The 27,110-nt window shown below is 44.4% G+C and overlaps 1 protein-coding gene across 5 annotated transcripts; it reads left to right on the plus strand.

The window, feature by feature from the left end:
- Positions 1 to 10,845: 10,845 nt before the first annotated feature.
- LOC129519503 (ral-GDS-related protein-like) lies at positions 10,846 to 26,614 on the plus strand. Of its 5 annotated transcripts, none has more exons than XR_008666413.1 (4): positions 10,846 to 10,862; positions 17,396 to 17,493; positions 22,269 to 22,464; positions 23,680 to 26,614. XR_008666413.1 is itself a non-coding variant. In XM_055340055.1 (4 exons), exons 1-4 carry the CDS (start codon positions 23,710 to 23,712, stop codon positions 25,393 to 25,395), a joined length of 273 nt encoding a protein of 90 aa, XP_055196030.1. In that variant the 5' UTR covers positions 22,529 to 23,709; the 3' UTR covers positions 25,396 to 26,614. The 5 variants fall into 5 exon arrangements, 2 of the variants coding, with proteins under 2 accessions (XP_055196030.1, XP_055196029.1); XR_008666412.1 differs by lacking the exon at positions 10,846 to 10,862 and having other exon boundaries at positions 17,441 to 22,464; positions 23,680 to 23,748; positions 24,164 to 24,238; positions 24,864 to 26,614; XR_008666414.1 differs by lacking the exon at positions 10,846 to 10,862 and having other exon boundaries at positions 17,441 to 22,464; positions 23,680 to 23,748; positions 24,164 to 24,238; positions 25,270 to 26,614.
- Positions 26,615 to 27,110: the final 496 nt, after the last annotated feature.

Consider the following 27,110-nt stretch of genomic DNA (forward strand, 5'->3'; position numbering starts at 1 on the left):
GGGCAGTCCCAGTAGTGCAGTGGTTTGGCGCCGCCTGCAGCCCGGGGTGTGATCCTTGAGACCCGGGATCAAGTCCCACGTCGGGCTCCCTGCATGGAGCCTGCTTCTCCCTCTGCCTGTGACTCTGCCCCCCCCCCCAGTAAATAAAATCTTTAAAAAAATAAAAAAAATAAAAAGTAGTGAAAATTAAAGGCCAAAAACCACAAAGAAGGGGGAAAAAAGTAAAGAAGAAAACGAAAAAAAAAAAAAAAGGTTGGGAGATGATGGTGGTGAAGAAGTGGTAGTGAAGGGAGAATATAGTCTACCTGAAGGGTCCTAGAGGTTGATTCTCTTGATTCTGAGTGTATTTTGTTCTGTATGTTAGAAGATGCTCAATCCCAAACTTATATAAACCAGCAATACTTGTAGAGAGACACAACATTGACCACCAAAACATAAATGAGATAAAAGAAGGGGACAGAATGGGAATGAAGAGAGAATATAATCTCACAGAATGAACCAGCACAGTATTCCACTTGGTTCTGGGTGCTGTTGGTCATGTTTTAGAAGGTATTAACTTCCACCATTGTAAAACAAAACGAGGCAGAAAAAAACAAAAAAACACAAATCAAATACCCATATCATATATTGAACAAAATGAAATTGAATACGTTGAAGGGAATCCAGAAGTTAAATTTAAGACACATAATTGTAGAAAAAGGAAAGTCAAACAGGAGAAATTTAAAAAGGAAGAGCTAGTAACATATTGTAGTTAAGGTGAGAAAAGAGAAAAAATATTGGGAATTTTTAGTCTGATATAAAAATGAGTGGTAAGAGGGTTCCCTTTTCTCCGCATCCTCTCCAACATTTGTGGTTTCCTGCCTTGTTAATGTTCCCCATTCTCACTGGTGTGAGGTGGTATCTCATTGTGGTTTTGATTTGTATTTCCCTGATGGCAAGTGATGTGGAGCATTTTCTCATGTGTCTGTTGGCCATGTCTATGTCTTCCTCTGTGAGATTTCTGTTCATGTATTTTGCCCATTTCAGGATTGGATTGTTTTGTTTCTTTGGTGTTGAGTTTAATAAGTTCTTTATAGATCTTGGAAACTACCCCTTTATCTGATACGTCATTTGCAAATATCTTCTCCCATTCTGTAGGTTGTCTTTTAGTTTTGTTGACTGTATCCTTTGCTGTGCAAAAGCTTCTTATCTTGATGAAGTCCCAATAGTTCATTTTTGCTTTTGTTTCTTTTGCCTTCGTGGATGTATCTTGCAAGAAGTTACTGTGGCCGAGTTCAAAAAGGGTGTTGCCTGTGTTCTCCTCTAGGATTTTGATGGAATCTTGTCTCACATTTAGATCTTTCATCCATTTTGAGTTTATCTTTGTGTATGGTGCAAGAGAGTGGTCTAGTTTCATTCTTCTGCATGTGGATGTCCAATTTTTCCCAGCACCATTTATTGAAGAGGCTGTCTTTCTTCCAGTGGATAGTCTTTCCTCCTTTATCGAATATTAGTTGACCATAAAGGTCAGGGTCCACTTCTGGGTTCTCTATTCTGTTCCATTGATCTATGTGTCTGTTTTTGTGCCAGTACCACACTGTCTTGATGACCAAAGCTTTGTAGTACAACCTGAAATCCGGCATTGTGATGCCCCCAGCTCTGGTTTTCTTTTTTAAAATTCCCCTGGCTATTCGGGGTCTTTTCTGATTCCACACAAATCTTAAAATAATGTGTTCTAACTCTCTGAAGAAAGTCCATGGTATTTTGATAGGGATTGCATTAAACGTGTAAATTGCCCTGGGTAACACTGACATTTTCACAATATTAATTCTGCCAATCCATGAGCATGGAATATTTTCCCATCTCTTTGTGTCTTCCTCAATTTCTTTCAGAAGTGTTCTGTAGTTTTTAGGGTGTAGATCCTTTACCTCTTTGGTTAGGTTTATTCCTAGGTATCTTCTGCTTTTGGGTGCAATTGTAAATGGGATTGACTCCTTAATTTCTCTTTCTTTAGTCTCATTGTTAGTGTATAGAAATGCCATTGATTTCTGCGCATTGATTTTGTATCCTGGCATGCTAAGAAATTGCTGTATGAGTTCTAGCAATCTTGGTGTGGAGGCTTTTGGGTTTTCTATGTAGAGTATCATGTCATCGGCGAAGAGGGAGAGTTTGACTTCTTCTTTGCCAATTTGAATGCCTTTAATGTCTTTTTGTTGTCTGATTGCTGAGGCTAGGACTTCCAATACTATGTTGAATAGCAGTGGTGAGAGTGGACATCCCTGTCTTGTTCCTGATCTTAGGGGAAAGGCTCCCAGTGTTTCCCCATTGAGAATGATATTTTCTGTGGACTTTTTGTAGATGGCTTTTAAGATGTCGAGGAATGTTCCCTCTATCCCTATCTGAAGAGTTGATCAGGAATGGACGCTGTATTTTGTCAAATGCTTTCTCTGCATCTAAGGAGAGGATCCTATGGTTCCTCAAAGAGTTAAAAATAGACCTGCCCTATGACCCAGCAATTGCACTGTTGGGGATTTACCCCAAAGATTCAGATGCAATGAAACGCCGGGACACCTGCACCCCGATGTTTATAGCAGCAATGTCCACAGTAGCCAAACTGTGGAAGGAGCCTCGATGTCCATCGAAAGATGAATGGATAAAGAAGATGTGGTTTATGTATGCAATGGAATATTCCTCAGCCGTTAGAAATGACAAATACCCACCATTTGCTTCAACGTGGAAGGAACTGGAGGGTATTATGCTGAGTGAAGTAAGTCAATCGGAGAAGGAGAAACAGTGTATGTTCTCATTCATTTGGGCCTCACTGGGGCTCAGGCTGAGGGCCCCCAGGACAGCGGCAGACGTGGGCGACAGAGCCATGGCCGAGGTCTCCCCTGAGAACTTCTCAGGCATCTGAGTGATGGCCGTGACAGGCTGATGAGGCAGCCCCAAGGAGAGGCTCACAGGGCGAGGCTGGGGGGGCTCTGGTGCTGGGAAAGTTTGGGCAGCCTCGGCAGGTCCATCGCCCACACCTGAGCATGTGACCCTGCTCCTGGCTGGTGCCCATTCTCGATGATGCCAGGGTCCGAGGCCTTCCTGGCATCCGCCTCACCGGCTTCATCCTGGAAATCCACGCTCTGGCCACGGCCGGACAGCGAGAAGGTGGTGTGGCTGGCGAAGCGCGCGGAGCCCAGGCGGGGCGCGCGGCCGGGGGGCTGTGCGAACCGGGCGAGCCTGCGGCGGGGGCCTGCCCGGTCCCCAAGCCCAGCGCCTCCCCCTGCTGCGTCAAGCGCTCGAGCTGCGACTGCAGCCGCTGGTTGTCGAGCTACAGCTTGGCCACCGTGCGTGCCAGCGGGCCGGCCAGGCGCACCGCCTTGGCCACGCGCCTCTCCACGCCGCGCTGCAGCCCCTGCATGTCATCGTGCAGTGCGCGCACCATGCCCTCCAGCGCCGCCTCGTAGCGGCCCAGCGCCTCTCGCACGGTGCGTGCCTCCTCGGCGTCGGGGCCGGGCTCCAAGGCCCCGCGGGGCACGCGGGCTGAGTGCGGGTCTGCGGGGAGAGGACACCAGCACCTTCGCTGCTCCAGGCTGCGAGTGGCCGCCCCCGGCTGGGTTCGCGGGAGGGGCTCATTTGGGGAATATAAATAATAGTGAAAGGGAATATAAGGGAAGGGAGAAGAAATGTGAGGGAAATATCAGAAAGGGAGCACTGGGTGTTATTCTGTATGTTGGTAAACTGAACACCAATAAAAAATAAATTTATTGTTTAAAAAAAATGAGTTGTAATGGAAAAAGAAAAAAAAAGGATCCTCTACGTCTACATACTATTTTCCCTCAGTCCTGAAGCTTTCCAGCACTGCTTGGTCAAGAACTTGATATTTTATTTTCTTTCTTTTCTTCTTTCTTTTCTTTTCTTTTCTTTTCTTTTCTTTTCTTTTCTTTTCTTTTCTTTTCTTTTCTTTTTCTCTTCTCTTCTCTTTTCTTTTCTTTCTTTCTTTCTTTCGTATATTTTTTTTATTGGAGTTTGATTAGCCAACATGTAGTGAAAGACCCAGTGCTCATCCCATCAAGTGCCCTGCTCAGTGCCCATCACCCAGTCACCCCGTCCCCCTGCCCACCTCCCCTTCCACTACCCCTTGTTCGTTTCCCAGAGTTAGGAGTCTCTCATGTTCTGTCACCCTCTCTGATATTTCCCGGATTTCTCTCCTTTCCCCCTTACTCCCTTTCACTACTTTTTATATTCCCCAAATGAATTAAACCATACAATGTTTGTCCTTCTCCGATTGACTTACTTCACTCAACGTAATACCCTCCAGTTCCATCCATGTCGAAGCAAATGCTGGGTTGTCATCGATTTCTAATGGCTGAGTAATATTCCATTGCATATATAGACCACATCTTCTTTATTTGTCTTTCAGTGGACACTGAGGCTCCTTCCACAGTTTGGCTATTGTGGACATTGCTGCTATAAATATTGGGGTGCAGGTGTCTTGAATTTCACTGCATCTGTATCTTTGGGGTAAATCCCCAGTAGTGCAATTGGTGGATCATAGTGTAGCTCTATTTTTAACTCTTTAAGGAACCTCCACACAGTTTTCCAGAGTGGCTATCCAGTTCATGTTCCCACCAAGAGTGCAAGAGGGTTCTCCTTTCTCCACATCCTCTCCAAAATTTGTTGTTTCCCGTCTTGTTAATTTTCACCATTCTCACTGGTGTGAGGTGGTATCTGGTATCTCATTGTGGTTTTGATTTGTATTTCCCTGATGGCAAATAATGGGGAGCATATTCTCATATGCTTGTTGGCCACGTTTATGTCTTTGGTGAAATTTCTGTTCATGTCTTTTGCCCATTTCATGATTGGATTGTTTGTTTCTTTGCTGTTGAATTTAATAAGTTCTTTATAGATCTTGGATACTAGCCCTTTATCTGATATGTCATTTGCAAATTCTCCCATTCTGTAGGTTGTCTTTTAGTTTTATTGACTGTTTCTTTTGCAGAAGCTTTTTATCTTGATGAAGTCCCAATAGTTCATTTTTACTTTTGTTTTCCTTACCTTCTTAGATGTATCTTGCAAAAAGTTGCTGTTGTCAAGCTCAAAAATGGTGTTGCCTGTGTTCTCTAGGATTTTGATGGAATCTTGTCTCACATAGAGATCTTTCATCCATTTTGAGTTTATCTTTATGTATGGTACAAGAGAGTGGTCTAGTTTCTTTCTTTTGCATGTGGATGTCTAATTTTCCCTGCACCATTTATTGAAGAGACTGTCTTTTAACCAGTGGATGGTCTTTCCTGCTTTTTTGAATATTAATTGACCATTGAGTTGAGGGCCCATTTCTGGATTCTCTATTGTGTTCCACTGATCTATGTGTCTAATTTTTGCCAGTACCACATTGTCTTGATGGTCACAGCTTTATAGTACGAGTTGAAATCCACATTGTGATGCCCCTGGCTCTGGTTTTCCTTTTCTTTCTTTTTTTTATTTTTTTATTTTTTATTTATTTATGATAGTCACACACACAGAGAGAGAGAGAGAGAGGCAGAGACACAGGCAGAGGGAGAAGCAGGCTCCATGCACTGGGAGCCCGATGTGGGATTCGATCCCAGGTCTCCAGGATCGCACCCTGGGCCAAAGGCAGGCGCCAAACCGCTGCGCCACCCAGGGATCCCTTTTATTTTTATTTTTTATTTTTTTATTTTTTGGTTTTCCTTTTCAATATTCCCTTGGCTATTTGGGGTCTTTTCTGATTCCACACAAATATTAAGATTACTTGTTCAAACTCTCTGTGGAAAGTCCATGGTATTTTGATAGGGATTGCATTGAATGTGTAAATTGTCCTGGGTAGAATAGACATTTTCACTATATTAATTCTTCTAATCCATAAGCATGGGATATTTTTCCATCTCTTTGTGTCTTCCTCAATTTCTTTCAGAAGTGTTCTGTAGTTTTTAGGGTATAGATCCTTTACCTCTTTGGTTAGGTTTATTTCTAGGTACTTCTGCTTTTGGGTGCAATTGTAAATGGGATTGATTTCTCTTTCTTCAGTCTCATTGTTAGCATATAGGAATGCCACTGAATTCTGGGTATTGGTATTTTATCCTGCCATACTGCCGAATTGCTGTATGAGTTCTAGAAATCTTGGGGTGAAGTCTTTTGGGTTTTCTACTTACAGTAGCATGTCATCTGCAAAGAGGGAGAGTTTGACTTCCTCTGCCAATTTGAATGTCTTTTATTTCTTTTTGTTGTCTGATTGCTGAGGCTAGGAGTTCCAGTATTGTGTTGAATATCAGAAGTGAGAGTGCACATCCCTTTTTTATTCCTGATATTAGAGGTAAGGCTCCAAGTGCTTCCCCATTGAGAATGATATTTGCTGTGGGCTTTTCGTAGATGGCTTTTTAGATGCTGAGGAATGTTTCCTCTATCCCTACACTCTGAAGAGTTTTGATCAGGAATGGATGCTGTATTTTGTCAAATGCTTTCTCTGCCTCTATTGAGAGGATCATATGGTTCTTGTTTTTTCTCTTGTTGATATGACCTATTATGTTGATTGTTTTATGAGTGTTGAACCAACCTTGCATGCCGTGGATAAATCCCTCTTGGTCATGGTGAATCATCTTCTTAAAGTATTGTTGGATCCTATTGGCTAGTATCTTGTTGAGAATTTTTGCATCTGTGTTTATAAGGGATATTGGTCTATACTTCTCCTTTTTGGTGGTGTCTTTGACTGGTTTTGGAATTAAGGTGATGATGGCCTCATAAAACAAGTTTGGAAGTATTCTCTTTCTATCTTTCAAAACAGCTTTAGTAGGATAGGTATTGATTCTTCTTTAAACATTTGATAGAATTCCTCCTGGGAAGTCATCTGGCCCTGGACTTTTGTTCTTGGGAGTTTTCTGATGACTGCTTCAATTTCCTCTCCGGTTTTTGGCCTGTTCAGGTTTTTTTGTTTCTTCCTGTTCCAGTTTTGGTAGTTTGTGGTTTTCCAGAAATGCGTCCATTTCTTCGAGATTCTCTAGTTTATTGGCGTATAGCTGCTCATAATACGTTTTTACAATCATTTATATTTCCTTGTTATTGAATGTGATTTCTCCTCTTTCATTCGTTACTTTATCAATTTCAGTCTTTCCTCTTTTCCTTGTAATAAAGCTGACTAATGGTTTATCTATCTTATTAATTCTTCCAAAGAACCAACTCCTGTTTTTGTTGATCTGTTCTACAGTTCTTGACTCTATTTCATTGAGTTTTGCTTGAATATTTAATAACTATCTTCTGCTTGGTGTAGTTTTATTTGCTGTTTGTTCTCCAGCTCCTTTGGGTGAAAAGTTAGCTTGTGTATTTGACTTTTTTTCCAATTTTTTGAGGGAGGCTTGTATTGCGATATATTTCCCTCTTATGACTGCATTTGCTGTATCCCAATATTTTGAATGGTTATATCTTCATTCTCATTTTTTTCCATTAATCTTTTTAATTCTTCTCTAATTTCCTGGTGGCCCTTTCATCTTTTAGCAGGATGGTCCTTAACCTCCACGTGTTTGAAATCCTTCCAAACTTCTTCTTGTGATTTAGTTCTAATTTCAAAGCATTATCGTCTGAAAATATGCAGGGGACGATCCCATTCCTTTGGTATTGGTTAAGACCTGATCTGTGACCCAGTATGTGGTCTATTCTGGACAGAGTTCCATGTGCACTTGAGAAGAATATGTATTCAGTTGCATTTGGATGTATAGTTCTGTAGATATCTGTGAGATCCATCTGGTCCAGTGTATCATTTAAAGCTCTTGTTTCTTTGGAGATGTTTAGAAAACCTATTTTAGAAAGCGCTACATTCAAGTCACCAAGTATATGTGTATTATTATCTAAGTATGTCTTAACTTTGGTTATTAATTGATATATTTGGCATCTCCCATATTCGGGGCAAAAATATTGACGACTGTTAGGTCCTCTTCTTGGATAGATCCTTTAAGTATGAGAGAGTGTCGCTCTTCATCTCTCACTACAGTCTTCAGGATAAACTTTAGTGTACCTGATATAAGGATGGCTACCCCTGCTTTCTTTTGAGGGCTATTTGAATGGTACATGGTTCTCCAACCTTTTATTTTCAGGCTGTAGGTGTCCTTCTGTCTAAAATGAGTCTCTTGTAGACAGCAAGTAGATGGGTCTTGCTTTTTTATCCAGTCTGAAACCCTGTGCCTTTTGATGGGGGTCATTAAACCCATTCATGTTCAGAGTTACTATTGAATGATATGAATTTAGTGTCATTATGATACCCATTCAGTCCCTGTTTTTGTGGATTGTTCCCTTGGATATCCTCTATTACAGAATCCCCTTTAGTATTTCTTATAGAGCTGGCTTCGTGGTCACATATTCTTTCAGTTTCTGCCTATATTGGAAGCTCTTTATCTCTCCTTCTATTCTGAATGAGTGCCTTGCTGGAGAAAGTATTCTTGGTTGGATGTTCTTCTCATTTAGGACCCTGAATATATCCTGCCAGCCCTTTCTCGCCTGCCAGGTCTCTGTGGAGAGGTCTGCTGTTAATCTAATATTTCTCACCATAAAAGAGATTCCTTGTCTCTTGCTGCTTTGAGGATCTTCTCTTTATCTTTGGAATTTGCAAGCTTCACTATTAAATGTCGAGGTGTTGAACGGTTTTTATTGTTTTTAGGGGGGGGTCTCTCGATCTCCTGGATCTGAATGCCTGTTTCCCTTCCCAGATTAGGAAAGTTTTCAGGTATGATTTGTTCAAATACATATTCTGGACCCGTGTCCCTTTCAGCGCCCTCGGGAACCCCAATTAAACGTAGATTTTTCTTTCTGAGGCTGTCATTTATTTCTCTTAATCTATCCTCATGATCTTTTAATTGTTTTTATCTTTTTCCCAATTTTCCCTTTTGTCATCAACTTGTCTTGTATGTCACTCACTCGTTCTTCTACCTCATTAACCCTCGTCGTTAGGACCTCTAGTTTGGATTGTATCTCATTTAATTAATTTTTAATTTCTGCCTTATTAGATCTAACTTCTGCAGTCATGAAGTATCTTTAGTCCTTTATGCTTTTTTCTAGAGCCACCAGTAGCTTTATAATTGTGCTTCTGAATCGCCTTTCTGACATTGAATTATAATCCAAATTTTGTAACTCTGTGGGAGAGAGGACTGTCTGATTCTTTCTTTTGAGGTGAGTTTTTCCATCTTGTCATTTTGCTCAGTGCAGAGTGGCCAAAAACAAGTTGTATTGGGAAAAGGAGAAAAAGAGAGAAGAGAAAAAGAAAAGAAAAAAGAAGAGTAAAAAAAGGAGGGGGAAAGGAAACAGAAAAAAAGCAAGGGGGAGTATCCTCTGATTCTATATACTGTAAATCCCTTGACTTCCCCTGGAATTTTCCAGTGCAGCTTGGTCAATAACTTGCTTTTCCTCCTGTCCATCTAGCTGGTCTTCTAGGGGAGGGGCCTGCTGTGCTGATTTTCAGGTGTTAGCACTTGGGGGAGTTGCTCAGCCCCCTCCCTGGTGCTCACCGCAGTGGGAGTTGTTTATCCTGTGAGGCCACTGTGAGGCTCAGTGGGGGTTGTTTATCCTGTGAGGCCTCAGGAGGAACAACAACAGTGGTAGTGGCCAGCTCTCCAGCCTTGGAGTCTTCTCCCGCAGTAACTACCGCAGCTCTCAGTCTGCAGGGGCCTGGATGCCCCGGGGGCGGGGTCGCTGATCTGCACAGCTCGGGGCTCCCCAGCGGCAGGAGCGTCCTCGCTGTCCTGTGCCCTCCTGGCTTCCGCCTGTCCTGGGGGGAGCTCCGGATCCTGGGCTGTGTCCCCTGGCGCCCTGGGCTCCGGGGCCTGTGCTGCTGGAATCACGCTCCCGGGGCTGCGCAGCCCCCTCCGTGCGGAGCCACGCCCGAGCCACTGCCTGAGCTGCTCCGGGGGCCCCGCCGGGCATGCGCTGCAGCCCTTTAGGGAGCTCAGCCGGGTTGTGTGCCGCGCTCTTCCCCGGGGCACAGGTCCTCTGTTAGTGCCCCTCGTGGGATCCTGCCCAAGCCTGAGGGCATCCCCGTCCCTCCTGGGATCCTGCCCGGGCTCCCTGTGATCGCCTTTCCTTCAGGGAAGATTGGTGAAGCTCCTGCTTCTCCGGGACGGGGCTTTCCTGTCCTGGGGGCACTCGCCTTGCGGCCTTAGCCTGGCTCCTCGCGGGGCCCCTCCCCCTTGGATTCTTTTTATTTCTTTCTTTTTTTCTTTTTTTTATGTCTTCGAACCTTGATAGAAGCACAAACTCTTCTCACTGTAGCATTCCAGCTGTTCTCTTTAAATCTCAGGCCGAATTCATAGGTTTTCAGGATGATTTGAAAGTTATGTAGGTAATTTGGTGGTGACAGGTGACTTGGGGACCTTACTCTTCTGCTATCTTGCCCCGCCCCCCCAAGATGAGCCATTTCTCATGGCATTCTCCCTTTTTTATTTTAGCCCTAAAAAATGCTTTTAGTTCTAATTCTCTTGCCCTTCTAGTCCATTCTGAGTACCGGAGGGCAAATTTTTTTTTCTTCAAGATGAGTCACCTCAGGTGGGTGACATCAGTACTTGCTACGAGAGTTACTTCGATGTGCACCCTCTCATAAGTTTTCCACACAGGTGGCATGAATACTGGGGAGTTATGGGTTTTTTAAATTTTTAAAAAAATTTTTGCTTTGTGTGGAGTGATGGTTTTATCTTTAGTGACATTGACTACTTTTTCACTTGCAGGGTGACTGGGTCAGAGTCTCCATGTTATTCATGGAGGTCATATAGCACTCCAGCTCACCTTCAAACATGTCCATCTCCTGTCTCCCATGTAGGAACATGCAGAACTTAGTGACCATGAACTGCAGACAGACAGCAAATATACAGAGGTCTTACCTGAGTTCAGCTCAGCATGTGAGTAACCTACTGTTCTCTCTTTGGTTTTTTAGTACAGTGTCCTTTAGTCATTCTAAACTTCTTTGCAATTGATTCCAGAAAATGGCTCACCAAGATGAGAGGGATTGGAAGTTCCTTGGAGACAGGTGTTACCCATACCATATTATTCATCACCCTATAGCATGTAAGACTTGGTGTCTCATCTGATTACAAAACTCTTCAAACATCAGTGGATCAGAGTGAGATAAAAAGCTAACTTAGACGAAAGGCTGAGCTTCAGGACACATCCATTCATATGTCCCACTCCTCCCATCATCCTCAGAGACAGTGAACAAAATTGGACAAGGTATTGTTTCCAGTGCACATCTCATGCTGGCCACCACACATATTTCTGTCATCATGCCATAATATGTCATCATGATACCATCATCATGCCTCTGTTCCTTCAGTTCATGTTGTTGTCTTGCTCCACCAATAAACCTTTTTCACCTATGAAGTTGGAGGTCAATGGTAATCATCTTCATTAGCTTCACAAAATAGGATTGGGTGATGATTTAATTGGATATAACATGCAAAGCACAGGATATAAGAGAAAAATAAATCCACACACTGGACATTAGGAATACTTAATATCTTTGTGACTTAAAAGACATTTTCAACAAAATAAAGTCCATAAGATGGGAACTATATTTGCAAACCATGTATCTGACAGGGGCTTAATATCAAGAATATATTAAAAAAACACATAAACAACAAAAAACAAACCAAATGGGATATGTGAATGTGCAAAAACTGAATAGACCTATCCTCATGAAAAGAAATTGTAAATGATAACATCACTAATCATTAGGAAATGAAAATTACAAAACAATGAAATAACATCTTAGATCCATTAAGATGACTAAAAAAACAGAAGAAAAGATGAGAACAATTGTTTGCAAAGATATGGAGAATTTGGAAACTTTGTTCACTGTGTGTGGTAGTAATGCATAACGGTTTTAGTTGCTGTGAAGTCAGTATGGGAGTTCTTTAAAAAAATTAAATTTACTGTGTTCTGGTAATTTCTGCTTCTGGGGAATTAATTGACAACACCGTCTTGAAGCCATATCTGAACACACATTTTCATTAGCATCATTGTACATAATAGCTAAACCATAAAAGCAATCCCAAGTATCTGTCCAGAGAGTAACAGATGTTGTATATGTACACACAATTAAGAATTGTTCATTTTTTAAAGATTTCCTTTTTTTAAAGGATTGAATTTTTTATTGATAATTGTTTTTATTTTTTTATTATTTTTTAAATAAATTTATTTTTTATTGGTGTTCAATTTACCAACATTCAGAATAACACCCAGTGCTCATCCCATCAAGTGCCCCCCTCAGTGCCCATCACCCATTCACCCCCACTCCCCACCCTCCTCCCCTTCCACCACCCCCAGGTCATTTCCCAGAGTTAGGAGTCTTTATGTTCTGTCTCCCTTTCTGATATTTCCCACACATTTCTTCTCCCTTCCCTTATATTCCCTTTCACTATTATTTATATTCCCCAAATGATTGAGAACATACACTGTTTGTCCTTCTCCGATTGACTTACTTCACTCAGCATAATACCCTCCAGTTCCATCCACGTTGAAGCAAATGGTGGGTATTTGTCGTTTCTAATGGCTGAGTAATATTCCATTGTATACATAAACCACATCTTCTTTATCCATTCATCTTTCGACGGACACCGAGGCTCCTGCCACAGTTTGGCTATTGTGGACATTGCTGCTATAAACAACGGGGTGCATGTGTCCCTGCGTTTCATTGCATCTGTATCTTGGGGGTAAATCCCCAACAGTGCAATTGCTGGGTCGTAGGGCAGGTCTATTTTTAACTCTTTGAGGAACCTCCACACAGTTGTCCAGAGTGGCTGCACCAGTTCACATTCCCACCAACAGTGTAAGAGGGTTCCCTTTTCTCCGCATCCTCTCCAACATTTGTTATTTCCTGCCTTGTTAATTTTCCCCAATCTCACTGGTGTGAGGTGGTATCTCATTGTGGTTTCGATTTGTATTTCCCTGATGGCAAGTGATGTGGAGCATTTTCTCATGTGCATGTTGGCCATGTCTATGTCTTTGTGAGATTTCTGTTCATGTCTTTTGCCCATTTCATGATTGGATTGTTTGTTTCTTTGGTGTTGAGTTTAATAAGTTCTTTATAGATCTTGGAAACTAGCCCTTTATCTGATATGAAATTTGCAAATATCTTCTCCCATTCTGTAGGCTGTCTTTTAGTTTTGTTGACTGTATCCTTTGCTGTGCAAAAGCTTCTTATCTTGATGAAGTCCCAATAGTTCATTTTTGCTTTTGTTTCTTTTGCCTTGGTGGATGTAACTTGCAAGAAGTTACTGTGGCTGAGTTCAAAAAGGGTGTTGTCTGTGTTCTCCTCTAGGATAAAGATTTCATTTATTTATTTATGAGAGACACACAGAGAGAGGCAGAGACATGGGCGAAGGAGAAGTAGGCTCTGTGTGGGGAGCCTGATGTGGGACTTGGTCTCAGGACCCCAGGATCATGCCCTGAGCCACTGAGCCACCCAGAGGCCCTTGTTTTACTTTCTATGAATATGTTCCCAGAAGTTGAACTGCTGGATCATAAGATAGTTCTATTTTTAATATTTTGAGGAACCTCTAAGTGTTTTGCATAATTACTGTAACAATTTGCAATCTCACCAACAGTGGACAAGGATTCCCATTTCTCTACATCCTCACTAGCATTTGTTATCTCTTTTTTATGATAGCTCTTCCAAATGATGTGATGTGATATTTCATTGTGTTCTTGGTTTGCATTTTTCTGATGGTTAGTCATGTTGAGCACCTTTTTATTTATCTGTTTGTCATTTGTTTATGTTCTCTGGGAAAATCCCAGAGCACTGTACACTGTGTCTGGGATTGAGGGACAAGTCCACTCTCCATTAGACTTTCAAGGTCCTCATTTGGATGTACAGGAGTGGGTGCAGAATCACTCTTCTGGCTGCTTGAGAGTACTGTGTTAGTAAAGAGGACACCATGGGAGTGAACAGAAAAGGGAGTAAAAGGAAGCTTTTGAGGTCCTTTAATATGCCTCTAGAGGAAGATCCTGCTCCTTTGCCCCTGTGATTCTGGAAAGCCACTGCTTTGAGGACACCCAAATAAAGGCATCCCTTTCTTTGGTAGTGTGCCTGCCTGAGACTGGACAACACGATGCAGGAAGCCTCCTTGTCCATGGCACCTAGAGTGTTCTGGTGGAGGAACTGGAGCAGGAACAGTCATGCAGAGGCCATTTTGGTTGGTTGTCTCCCTTGCCCAGAAACAGCTTGAAACAGTTAGTAGCATTTTCCCCTGCAGTCTAGGTGGTTAGAAGGAGAGGTGGGCTCTAAGACCTTCTCATTCAGTAACTATGTCCTCAGCACCCTCTGCCAGGTACCTTGGTGGGCCCATGTGTGGAGCTGAAAATACTAAGGTCTCCCTGCCGTTAGGAACTCACAGTCTGGAGATGGATAAAAGCACAAAAGCAAAGGCACGTGATAGAAGACAGCAAGTAATATGTACTACAAATGAAGTGTGCTATGAAAGAAGGCTGGGAGTCATTGGATAGGAAGGTATGAAAGGCCTTACTGAGGATGATGTTGCTGGGAACAGAATGACAAAAGTGAGCTAGACTAGACGTTCATGAGTCTGGGTGTAGAGTGTCAGAAAGAAGGGATCACTGCTGCAGACACTCACTACAGAAGCCAATTTGGCAGATGAGGTGAAAGAGATGGCCAATGCGGCTGCAGGGAAACTAGGAGAGCAGTGAGGAAGGAGGAGGGCAGGAAGAGATGCTGAGACCTGGTAGACTGTTAGTTATCTGTTGTTACATTGCCCCAATACCTTCATCTTAAAATGCATATATTTAATTTCTCACAGGTTTTTTGGATGAAGAATCCAAAATGGATATATTTAATTTCTCACAGGTTTTTTGGATGAAGAATCCAGGTAATTAGCTTGGTTCCTCAGCCTCAAAGTATGTCAGAGGCTGTGACTGTGACTGAGGCCAGACTGGCAGGGGATTTTCTCCCAAGTTTGCTCACATGATTCCAGATGCCATTTGGACTCAGAGCCTGAGTTTCTGTGTGTCTTTTGGCCTTGGCACTGCCTCAGTTCTCTGCCATGTGAGCTCTATATGGCAGCTGAAAACATCTGTACTTGAATTTAGGTTCAGGGATAGAGAAAGTAAAAGGGAAAGGGAGGAAAAGAGAAGGGAAACATGAGAGGAAGTAACTAGGAAGTCAGAAACTCCTTGCAACTGAAACTAAGACATGACGTTACATCACATTGGCTGTATCTTATTCATCAGAAGCCAGTACCCAACCACTAGTGGTTACAGAGTGATGCCTATACCGCAGGTCAGGATCGCTGGGAGCCATTGTAAAGACTGCTGCCCTCAGAGACCAAAACAAGGCAACTGGGTCTCATTCTAAATATAACAGGAAACAACTTAACAGCTTTACTACAGAAGATGACAATGTCTGCATCTTTGTGCATTTCCAGCCTATCATGGTGCCTACATTAAAATGAGGCCAAGAGGGAAAATGACTTTTCCAAAATAAAATTGCTGGAACCCAGGCCTCTTTTGAATGATACTTCATGCCAGCTTGCACCCCTTCTTGAAATTCTTCCATCCTTATTTTTAAAAGATTTTATTTATTTATTCATGAGAGACAGAGAGAGAGGCAGAGACACAGGCAGAGAGAGAAGCTCCCATGCAGGGAGCTCGATGTGGGACTGGATCCTGGGATGCCAGGATCATGCCCTGGCCTGGGCTGAAAGTAGGTGCTAAACTGCTGAGCCACCCAGGGATCCCTCTTCCATCCTTAAATTTGTGCCGCAGATACACAAGATACCAGCCCACACGTTATAAATATTATCCTTGATGATGTCCCTAAGAAGTAGATTCCAGCCTGATCCCACTATGCAGGTTGGGACACTGGGGAATACATGAAAGACACAATGAATAAGAACACAATTGGGAATACAAACAGACAAGAAAAGGTCTGAATTCAATTCTGTCTCCTGAAAATTAGGACTCTAACTACATTTCCAGAGAGTTGTGGCTAGGGCATGTTTAACTCATTGTGTACAGTTGTTAAGGAGTTGACATGGGTGAGAAAGGTAAGCTAGTCAACTGCCAAGAAGGGACTTTGGATAGGTATGACTGAACAAAGGGGACCAGGTACTGGAATCTTGAAAAAGTGACCTCACCTCCTTGGTCTTTTGCTCCCTGCATGGAGCCTGCTTCTCCCTCTCCCTATGTCTCTGTCTCTGTCTCTTTCTCTCTCTCTCTGTCTCTCATGAATAAATAAAATCTTTAAAAAAAGGAATCCCTCATGATTTGTCTCCCTCTTTAATTTTTCCCACTCATTTTCTCTCCTTTCCCCTTTAATCCCTTTCACTATTTTTATATTCCCTGAACCAATGAAACCATACAATGTTTGTCCTCCAATTGACTTACTTCACTCAGCATAATACCCTCCAGTTCCATCCACATTGAAGCAAATGGTGGGTATTCATCCTTTCTGATGGCTGATTAATATTCCATTGTATACATAGACCACATCTTCTTTATCCATTCATCTTTCGATGGACACCGAGGCTCCTTCCACAGTTTGGCTATTGTGGACATTGCTGCTAGAAACATTGGGGTGCAGGTGTTCTCTGGCATTTCACTGCATCTGTATCTTGGGGGTAAATTCTCAGCAGTGCAATTGCTGGGTCGTAGGGCAGGTCTATTTTTAACTCTTTGAGGAACCTCCACACAGTTTTCCAGAGTGGCTGTACCAGTTCACATTCCCATCAACAATGCAAGAGGGTTCCCCTTTCCACATCCTCTCCAGCATTTGTTTCCTGTCTTGTTATTTTTCACCATTTTCACTGTTGTGAGATGATATCTCATTGTGGTTTTGATTTATATTTCCCTGATGGCAAGTGATGCGGAGAGGCCAACACCTTTTCCCTCTCATTTGTGTGTGTATGTGTGTATGTGTGTATGTGTCAGAAAAGGGGACAGAGGGAAACCCGAGTGTCTCAGCGGTTTACCTCCTGCCTTCAGCCCAGGGCATGATCCTGGCGTCCGGGATCGAGTCCTACATCGGGCTCCTTGCATGCAGCCTGCTTCTCCCTCTGCTTGTGTCTCTGTCCCTCTCTCTGTGTCTCTCATGAAAAAATAAAATCTTTAAAAAAAGGGAAGAGGGGACAGAAAATGAGGGACATGCCCTTCCTGGGCAGAAGCAAGGTGCCATGTGTTGAAAGCCTGGTACATCTTTCATGCTCATACCCCAGGTCATAGCAGGATAAGACAGGTGCTAGGGATGAAGTTCAGCTACCTATATGGTATTCATGAGCGCTTGAGTTTCATCTGGCTTCCTCCTTGCTGAATGTCTTTTCAGCTGCCCCCTTGACCTGAACTGGAGAACATGATTTCTAATGGGGGTGTCCCCTTGTGGTGATGTCCAGGGAAGGCCCTAATGTCTCTTGGCCTGTATTTGCAGAGCTGCACCCAGGAGATCTTTGAGGAGCTAGTCTGCAGCTTCAACTACTCCGGATCCCTAGACAAGTGTCAGGTGCACCAGGTCCCTGCTGCTCTGAGGTGAGAAGGGAAGAGGGTTCTCCACACCTAGGGTTCCCACACAAATATGGGGACAAACCTGGGTCCCCCCAGAGTATTTTTACAAGAGTGCTCCACAGGCCCAAAGTAATCTGAATCTCCACATCTCTGCCACCAGCTATGTGAAGATACCTTTCACATTATGTTGGAATGGTAGAGAACATATTTAATGTTTTGGGAGATTTTTTGGTCTGTTTTACTTTTTACTTTTCACAAGGCCAAGTGTATCTTTGCACTTTACTACTGTTTTTATTATTTCACCTATTCGCCCCAGATATCCTGTGTAGAACTCAGCTCCATTGTCCTTGCAGAACTTCTCCAAGCCCTTACAAACCATCACACTAAAAAGAGTGATTTAACACAAGAGAAAGTGTGGGACGAAGCCATTCTATATTTTTCTCTGCAACATGTCATCTCTCAGAATACATCAAATCATTGTAGGACCAACAGGTCACAAGCTCTGTCCCTATATGTCTTCATAATATTCCATAAAGGAGGTCATCTGCCTACTGTAATTTAGCATTTCAAGGCAGTTGGAACTTAACATGATTCAATTCTGTTACCATTTCAGCAGTGCTTCAAGGAACACCTTAAGTGTCCTGTTTTAATTCAAGATCTAACATAACATAGAACCACAGATTGGGTGGAAGGCCACTGATGCCTCCTGGCCCAGGCCACTGGTTCTGTTTTTTCAGAGTTCCACCCAGGAAATCCATGATGAGCTGCTCCAAAGGTTCAGCAGCTCAGTCTCCCTTGACAAGTAGCAGGTGCATCAGGCCACCAACAACAAGTGCTGGTCTGGAGTGAGAACAGGTTCAGATTCATTTGTAATCTCAGGACCCAGAGAGAATTAGGGCAAGCCCAGTACCCAGACTAGAAACAACTGGCTCTCTTAGGGCCTGCTGAAGAAGGTGGTTCCCCCCAGAACCTTTCTCCCCATGTCAGGAACAGACCAACCCTCATAAGCTTAGAGGAAATTCCATGCAGCTCTTCTTTAGACTATTCTCAGGCCCAACATACATAATCTTAAGCAGCATTTGAGATTCTAACCCTCTGTTTGTCCCAACTACACTGGAGATGTTTACTGATGATGACTTACTGGCATACTGCCCTTAATAGAGGCTATTAATAGAAGTGCTACTGTTGCTCAGTTAACAGAATGCCTTGGTTACCTTTTTTTTTTTTTTAATTTTTTACCCCTAAAGCCAACTATACTTTTAAGCCTAGAACCTCTTTCTGTGTGGGCACTCAAGTTCCTTCTCTTGTACAAGTTCCCAAAAGGATGGGAGTCTCTGGTCAGAGTGCCTGATCCTGATCTTCCCAGTGGTTCATTGTGTTGAAGCTGATTACATTGCCCCCCTCTTGTTTACTTGGTGTGAAAAGGAATCAACTCTGTCCATGGGTGAGGCCTGCATGACGCTGATTTCAAGGAAGGAATAGAGAATCTCATACAGTCCCTAGCACCATCCTTCTAAGATAGAAATACCTCAAACATCACAACCATTTTCTGCATATACCAGGTTTTCACTTCAGCCCAGCAGGCCCTAGTCCAGCAGTTCAATAGGTGAATGCTCACACCATAGCACAGGGGTGATCCTCCCATCTACTAGTTGTATGTCTTGGGAATATCACTGCACCTCTCTGAGCCCCACTTTCCTCTTCTGAAAAGTGGTGTGGTAAGAGGATGAACTTCATAGGGCTACTGTGGGAAATCATAGGAGAAAATGTGGCATGGGCTTAGCTGGTGCCTGGCTCTGTAGAAAGGGCTCCTGGACATGTTGAGCACTTTCATGTTTAATAGTTCTCGCTCTCCAGTGAAGAAGCTCTCAAACTCCACCCTCATGGCCTTTGGCCCTGAAGGATTTATAAAAGTGAATGGAAATCAGGCAGTTTTCCTGTTTGCAAAGGACTTCTAAGATTCCATCTAGCTTTTCCTGGTACTTGTCATTTACATGGCCAGATTAGGGGTCACTGGGGGCAGGCAGAGAAGCCCAAGTTCCACACAGTATCTGGAAAGTACTGGTTAGGATTCCTTCATTCAACAATATATATTAAGCACTTGATAATGTGGGCACTTTTCTAGTCACTATGATAATTCAGTGAATAAATAAGACACAATGCCTGGATCTCAATTCTAGTCAGAGGGTCAGACAGCACTCATGTCCATCATCATTAGATGTGACATCTTCATAGCCTCCTCTAGGTATGAATGGATCCACCCATATTTGCAACTTTGTGATGGACTATAAGACCAAATAAAAACATGATTTTAGTTTGGGCCCAGAAAGAGGGCCTCCTGCCTCCACAAAGCAGGGTGGGTATCTACAAGGGTTGTGGCTGGGGAGGGACTTTCAGAACCATGGATCTCACAATCTCTTGATTTCCATGGGAGGGCTTAAGTTTGGGAGGTTTCTGGGAAGAAGAAAATGAGTCAAAGAGAGCTATGGATGGGGTCCCAAGCCATCTGGGAGCAGAGCACAGTCTGGGCTGAGTTAGTGCCTCAAAGACCCATCCTTTCCACTGTCCCATCTTGGTATCCCTGCCCCTCTCCATACCACCTCTGCTGACCACCACAACTGGGGCCAAGAACAGAAGTTGTGGTAAGCAGAGTGCTCACAAATCTGCCTCAAACCTAAGCCCTGATACTGGTCTGCATGGAGTAACGAGTACCCTAGGCCCATGACCATGGAGAGAAGAGGTAAAGTAGAAAAACCAGAATCATACAGGTTTTCTGGATGACCAGACCTTCCACTTCAAGGGCAGCTACAGTGGGGTTGGAAGTGGGCTAGGTCATCCTCTGGGACCCACATAGAAAGAATGATGCTGTGCGAATACCATGTGGAATGAAAGGCCAGGCCTCTGCCTCTACTTCTCATATGACTCTCCTCAGCATCCTCTCTCCATCTTGAGTACCTGGCTTGACCAGTAATTGCAGGCTACCTGGCAGTCCCTGCACTGTGCCCATTTTGAGGTGAAGGTGGCCTATGTGCATGTGAAGGGAATGACTGGGATCTGAAGAACCATGGCACACTTATCCTGCTGCAGTGGGAACTTTTGGAGCCCACTGAGGCAGAGGCAGACGGTGAGTGGGATTGAAAGCTGGCAACAATATTGGGTTGGGGTCATGGGCTGGGTATTCCTTTGAAGGCCATGGGTTCTGTCTTGTTTTTGGAAAGGCACATGGAAAGTCAGTTATGTGGATGAACCTTGCTATTTATCCTGCTCTAGTGTCAGCTCCAGGGCTCCTTCCAGCTGCTAATCCAGAAAAAGGGCCTACTATGGAGCTAGAGACAAACCCACCTCTGCTTCAACCATCACCTCAAGCATCAGAGCCAGCATCATCTCCATCAGCCATTCCAGAACTGGAACAGGGCTCACATTTTCTGCATGCATGCCATATCCTGAGTTGCAGTCAGCTCAACCATCATCATTACATGGAATTTAAACCCCAGTTCTAAAAACAGAGACAGAGCCAACTCCAGCCCCATATGCTTTCTGCCCTAAAGAACCAGCTGAATGCGGAGAATGGACTTTCCTCCCAAGTCAGTGGTAGAGCAACTGATGTACACAGATGTGGTGAGCAGCTCGGCTGTCAGGGTGGGTCAGGGGCACATGTTACCTCTGCCAGCAGCTGCCCCAAACCTGGCTTTCCCTGATGCATACTCCTATAGTCTGGGTCCAAATCTCAGCTCCACCATTTACCAACCATGTCAACCCATCAAGATCCTTAAGCTCAAGCCTTCACTGTCCAGCTGTGGTCTCTAGAGATAGACACTGATAAGAACTGATGCAAATTGTGTAGATTAAATGAGCCAGAGCAGAAGTTGGAAGGCCCTGGTCCTTGGGGGGGGGGGCAGCTCACTGTGTGCAGCCAAATGCATGGGTCACCCCCCCATTTGCCTTGGAGGCTAAGCAACCTCCACACTTATTAGGGAACTGATGGATACTTAAGCATGGGGGCAAACAAAACTGGTTATAGCTACCATGTAAGAATGCATGGCCCAGCTGAAAGGGGAGTAGGACCAGAGGGATGAACAGTTGGAGGTGAAGATGTCCCCTTGTGAGGAGTTGCCTTGAACTGTCACCTGGAGCTTGAAGTTTGTGAAGATGATCAGGGTGCAAATGCCCTCCATTCCCTCCCTGCCAGTATTCCCTCCTGGGTCATCCTGTACTGAGTTCTCACAGTAAAAAAGAATGGAATGAAATCCAGAGAGTCTAATCAGGCTCAGGCCACATTCTTGGCTTCCTGAACTCCAGCTCTAACCTGTGACCCCTCCCTAGGACATTAGTTTTGCATGTGAAGTGGCTGGGTGAACAAAACACTGCCTGTTCACTAGGAGCTTTTCAAGAGGTGCTGCCCCATCAGTGCCTGGACTCCATCTAGTCCAAGTGGAATAAGCCTGGCAATGAGCACCTGGCACCAACAGTCCATGCCACCATCATCCAGTTCAGTGGTGTGGCCAAATGTGTCATCACCATGTACTGTGGCAACCCAAGCATGACAGCCCAGGACAGGCTGTACAGACAGTGGTGGATCACTGGATAAAGTGGCCAAGGTATGCTATAGGAGGCCCAACTGAGTTTCTCTACAACTCTACAGTCCCTAGGTTCTTCCTTCCAGAGACATGCTGACCTTCACTTGCATGGCCCAATGTTGAGATGCTCAGTTCCTACCTGGCTCCTTCCTTGAAGTGAGGTAAAATTCTCCCTCTCCCCAGAAGTGTTACTTTTTGGCTCTTACATGTGCCCTTCTGCAGGTCCCTGGACTTCATCCAGGAGGGGAGATTTAAACTGAGGGAGACTGAAGGTCCTGCTACCCACCTGACAGCTCATTCTCCTCCCTCTCCCAGCCTGTAAAATCTTGTAGAAATATTCTTCACTTCATGCCATCCTCTCTGCTCTTCAGAGTGCCTCAATTCACTGCCTGAAGAAGACATGGGAGAAAGTTTCCAGGTGAGTAGGCCTCTCTCTATAGAAAGACCAGGATGGATGAGGGATCTCCTACATGCCTGTCCCCCACCCCCACCCCCCCACAGTCAGCTGGGACCTCATGAGAGCAAACCTTGATAACAGGACCCGAGCTGGTGGGTGGGTCACTCAGCCCTCTGGAGAACAGGCCATCATGCCTCCTGCTTTAGAAATCAGTTTTCCTAAATGTCCCACATTGAGCTGAGCCAAATTAAATATCTTCACATGTTTACTTTACAGCATAAAGGACTAGCCCTGTCGAATTGAAACCAAAATTGACCAAAGCAGAGCTACTCAATTAATATAGGAATGGAGGCACTGGATGACCAACATGAGAGTTCCCTCCCATGTCCTACAAAGACCTGAGTGCTCAGAGGAACCCAGAGAAAACTCATCCAGGCAGCTGGACTGTTTTGGGTTCTCAAAAGGGACTTGCACTCAAATTTACCACATTATTCATATATTGATCCTGCCTTCTCTCCCCCTATTCCAGAAGAGCTTTCAAAAATTTAAAAAGCTGTGCACTGAATACAACCCACATAGCAGGAAACTGCTTGTCCAGGTAGCATAGAAGGTACAGCAGGTCTGGGAGGAGAGGAAGGATGTGAGGGAACAGGGTCCTGAGTGGATGAAGAAAGACTGCTGTGTAGGAAAATGGCCTGAAGCATTCCATGGGGAGGTGAAGCCTTTGGCATGTATGTGATTACAGCCTGGGGTGAAGACTCCACTGGAGGTGGGACAAGCAATGTCATTCAACTAGAATCCCTAGTCTAGATATCCTATCATTCTTTGTCAATAGCTGGTCCAGGTGGGGGCCTGTACCAACCTTGAGAGCCCAGAGTACAGGCCTCTGCTCAGTGATGGGGTTGGGATGGGTTGAGGGCCACAACAGTGATGGTAGTAATAGGACACTGGGTCCTCAGGAGACCATGGGAGATAGCTGGAGTTCTCACTTTTCCCGATGAGGAACCAGGCTCAGGGAGGCCAGGCTGCAAGCTTAAGGTCACACATGGACTGAATGTTGGAGCTGAGATTGTTCTAGAGTCACTCATGGCATGCTTAAGGATAATGTAGCATTGGCATTGCTCTCCGCTGACTCTGGGTCCTGAGTCAGATGTCCAGGTTCTAAACTCAAAGATGGTGGAGGGAATTTGACTGAAGATATTATGGTCTCAATGACCTTATCCTTGGCCCTTGCAGGAGTAGCCATCTAAATTTGTCACCTTGGTGATGGACTTCTGGAGAGCCCAGAAAAGGCTGCAGATGAAGGTGGGTGTGCCTGAGTTACAGGGCCCCCAGAATCAAAGAAGGGCTCCTCTCTCACAGCTGGAGGCCTCCAAATCAAGACAGGTGGTCCTTCTGACTCCAGCTCTGCCTCCTATTGCCACACCTTCTAAAATTCTTATTTAGAAGTACCTAGGAGAAGGGTCTATAAAAACTGGATACAGAATGGATTTGTTGGTGGGGAGAGCCACAGGGCTACATACCCTGTGATTTTCTAAAAGCAGGCCTGGAGGTGATGTTCTTGGAGGGTGGGGGAAAGAGAATTGACAGGAGGCTGCTAAGGATCCTAGGCTGCTCCACGTGGGAAGCTGGGGGCCAGGAAGCTGAAGTATTTTCAGGGGAGAGTCTCTATGGGCACCAAAGAGCAGAGACTCATCTCATCCCCACCCCCATGACACAGGGTGTTGTCTCCTTCCTTGCCACTTTCTTCACTGATCTGATGATGCTGGACATGGCAATGGAGAAGTACCTGGAGGTGGGTGAGCCTGGGGATTATGGAGGAGGGACCAGGATCCTGAGGTTTGAGAACAGAGAGCCCCCGGACTGAGCCTTGAGCTCTCTTACTTGGCAAACCTCCCTGCACGAAAACCTCACAGCTGCCCCTGTGAGCTTGAGTTTCTTGCCCATGTCAATGATGAGTGAAGGAAGACTGCACTTAATTCACTGGTTCCAGTGCCCGAGACTAGTGAAGCAGCAAAAATTTCTGCATGCAAAGCTGCATGAGTTTTGTCGTTTGTCTGAGTTGACCTCAGCCTCCCGCTGTGAGGCTGCCTATTGTGGGTGGGGAGTGAAGTCAGGACCCTCCACATCAGCGAGCACTTAAGTAGCCTAGCAGCCCCTTCCTTCCTGAGGCTTCAGTCTCCCCTTCTGTCATCAGAGAGGGTTGTGCTATAGGGTCCAGACCTATAGCCAGATCATCTACCCCCTGTCCTTCTTTCTCTGGACCCCAGAGCCTGGCCTAGATCCCAGTCCTTTTATCTGTGTTTGCATGGCCCCCTCATGTGTCCTGGCCTTAGTGCTGCATGAGAAAAGTATGGATATAATGAGCTAGTAGTAACCAGAGGGCTTTTTCTGATGGACTTTGGTTGGCTGCTTTCCAGGGGAATGAGATCAACCACCAGAAAAAGAATAAGGTGAGCATCTGTGTCACTTCTATAGGGAAAGGTAGAGGAGCAGGTATCAGAGATGTCCCTGGGAAGAACATTCCTTGGCTTTCTATCCCTTCCACCTCACATATACTGGGGTAGTTTGATAATAAATAAGTGGAAGACCCATTCAGTGAGTAAGTGCGGATAGAGGAATGGCATCAAGGATAACTTCCTGGAGGAGGGGCCATATTTACTCTACCTGAGAACAGGTAGGAACTGGATGAATTTTCAGGAAGGAGGGTTGGCATGTGTGCAAAGACCCGAGACTGATCCTCTGGCCCACTGCTCAATCCTCACAAAGCCCTGCAGCTTTCCTACCCAGGCTCTATATGCATCCTGTCCTTCTCTCTTGGCCCAGGAATACAAAGTAATGACAGAGATCATGCTGCTCCAGGTGGCTGCAGGTAATTACAACCTACAGCCCAAGGATCCATGTAGGGCCTCATTCAAGTCTATGGAGTGGCTCAACAAGGATGAGAAGTGAGACCCATCAGGAGCCGGGTGAGGGTAGAGGTGGACTCTTTCTGGTGGCCACTCTGGGGATCCATCTTCCTTGGCTCCCTGAGCAACCTCAAGCCCTCTTGCTTGGGCAGCAGACTCTGGCTGCTGGGAAAACACTGGGAAGGACTCCTGAATTGAAGTTCCTGGTCAACTCACACATGTCACTCTGTCCTTAGCTACCTCCTGTCCTGCCAGCTGAAGCCCCAGTCCTGGCTGGCCAGCAGAACTCAAGAACAAAAAGAACTGGCCACAGTCAAGCACAGGGCTGAGTGAGTGTCCAGTGGTAATGCAATGTTTCCTCAACAGCTGGAGCACTTGTGGTACTTGGGCCCCATCTGCTCAACATCCCTTCCTCCCATCTATTCAATTACTTTGAGGGGCAATATTTAATTTTCTTAAATAGTAAGTGGCAGCTTTGAATATTATATTAAATCCCTCTTTCTTTTACAGCCCAGGTGTGTGGTTTGGTTCTTTTACTTCCTACAATAATTTAAATGATGCACAGTCTCTCATATTCTTTCTTGAACTCAGAAATCTTACAGATTCAATAGTTATTGTATATGGGAGAAAGGAGAAGAGCCAGCTCTCTTCACTAGCTACTGGGTATCACCCTCAAGTCCCCTTTACTCAGAGGCCAGGTTCATTTCAGTATTGAAACGAATTTGGGCAAACAGCAGAGAAAGCCTCTCAGAACTCCTGAGACTTAGAATTTGAAGGTACTTTCACAGGAATAGCAACAACCCCTGAAATTGGGTGTCTTTAAGGGTAACACATGCCAGAACTACTTCCTGCCACAGGACAGTGGTTGCCTTTCTTCACACTAAAGAAAAGAGGAGTATTTTCTGATTCTTTTGTTGATGTGGTTTGGTTTAGTTTGGTTTGTTTTTTTTTTTTTGACCCAATATTTGGAAATTGCAGTTTTCTAGTTCAATTTCTGGAATTGTATCAGCGCTAAATGGTGAAAACATGTAAAGGGATCAAATCCTGCATGTGGAGGGGACAAGGCCAGAGGAAGATAATTTGCAAATAGACTAAGGGCAGACAGGACTTTCCATCCTCTGTCTTGCTCTAGGGGCTCCAGGTTCACCCTTTACCTAGATTGAAATCCTCCTGGGATCCTGTCAATGATCTCTGAATTTCTCTTTCTGCTTGCTTTGTATTTGGGGAAGAGGTGTGTGGTGGACCTTTAAGGCCACAGCTGGGCCAGGTGCAATAAATATCTGCTTATTGTAAATTTTTTTTAATTAATTTTTTTGGAGTTCAATTTGCCAACATATAGAATAACACCCAGTGCTCATCCCATCAAGTGTCCCCCTCAGTGCCCATCACCCAGTCACCCCAACCCCCGCCCACCTCCCCTTCCACTACCCCTTGTTCATTTCCCAGAGTTAGGTGTTTCTCATGTTTTGTCACCTTCACTGATATAATATCTGTGTTTAGCTGTGAGCTAAGTTTTCTAGCATTCTTGCATTTCCTTATGCAATTCTCTTTTTTAAAATTAAATAATTTATTTTTACATTTTTAACATTTAAATTCATTTTGCCAACATATAGACCACCAGTGCTCATCCTATCAAGTGCTCTCATTGCCCAGCTCCCAGTTACCACATCCTGTCACCCACCTCCCCTTCCAAAATCCTTTGTTTCCCAGAGTTAAGAGTCTCTCATGGTTTGTCACCCTCTATATTTTAAGGCAGAA

Source organism: Nyctereutes procyonoides, unplaced genomic scaffold (genome assembly GCF_905146905.1).
Source record: "Nyctereutes procyonoides isolate TBG_1078 unplaced genomic scaffold, NYPRO_anot_genome, whole genome shotgun sequence".
NCBI classification, from domain to species: Eukaryota; Metazoa; Chordata; class Mammalia; order Carnivora; family Canidae; genus Nyctereutes; species Nyctereutes procyonoides.

Coding starts and splice junctions, on each gene's coding strand:
- LOC129519503 (XM_055340054.1), top strand. CDS start 23,999: ATGTTCTTGGAGGGTGGGGGAAAGAGAATTGACAGGAGGCTGCTAAGG. Junction 24,239..24,863: donor CAATGGAGAAGTACCTGGAG/GTGGGTGAGCCT, acceptor GCTGCTTTCCAG/GGGAATGAGATCAACCACCA. Junction 24,897..25,269: donor ACCACCAGAAAAAGAATAAG/GTGAGCATCTGT, acceptor CTCTTGGCCCAG/GAATACAAAGTAATGACAGA.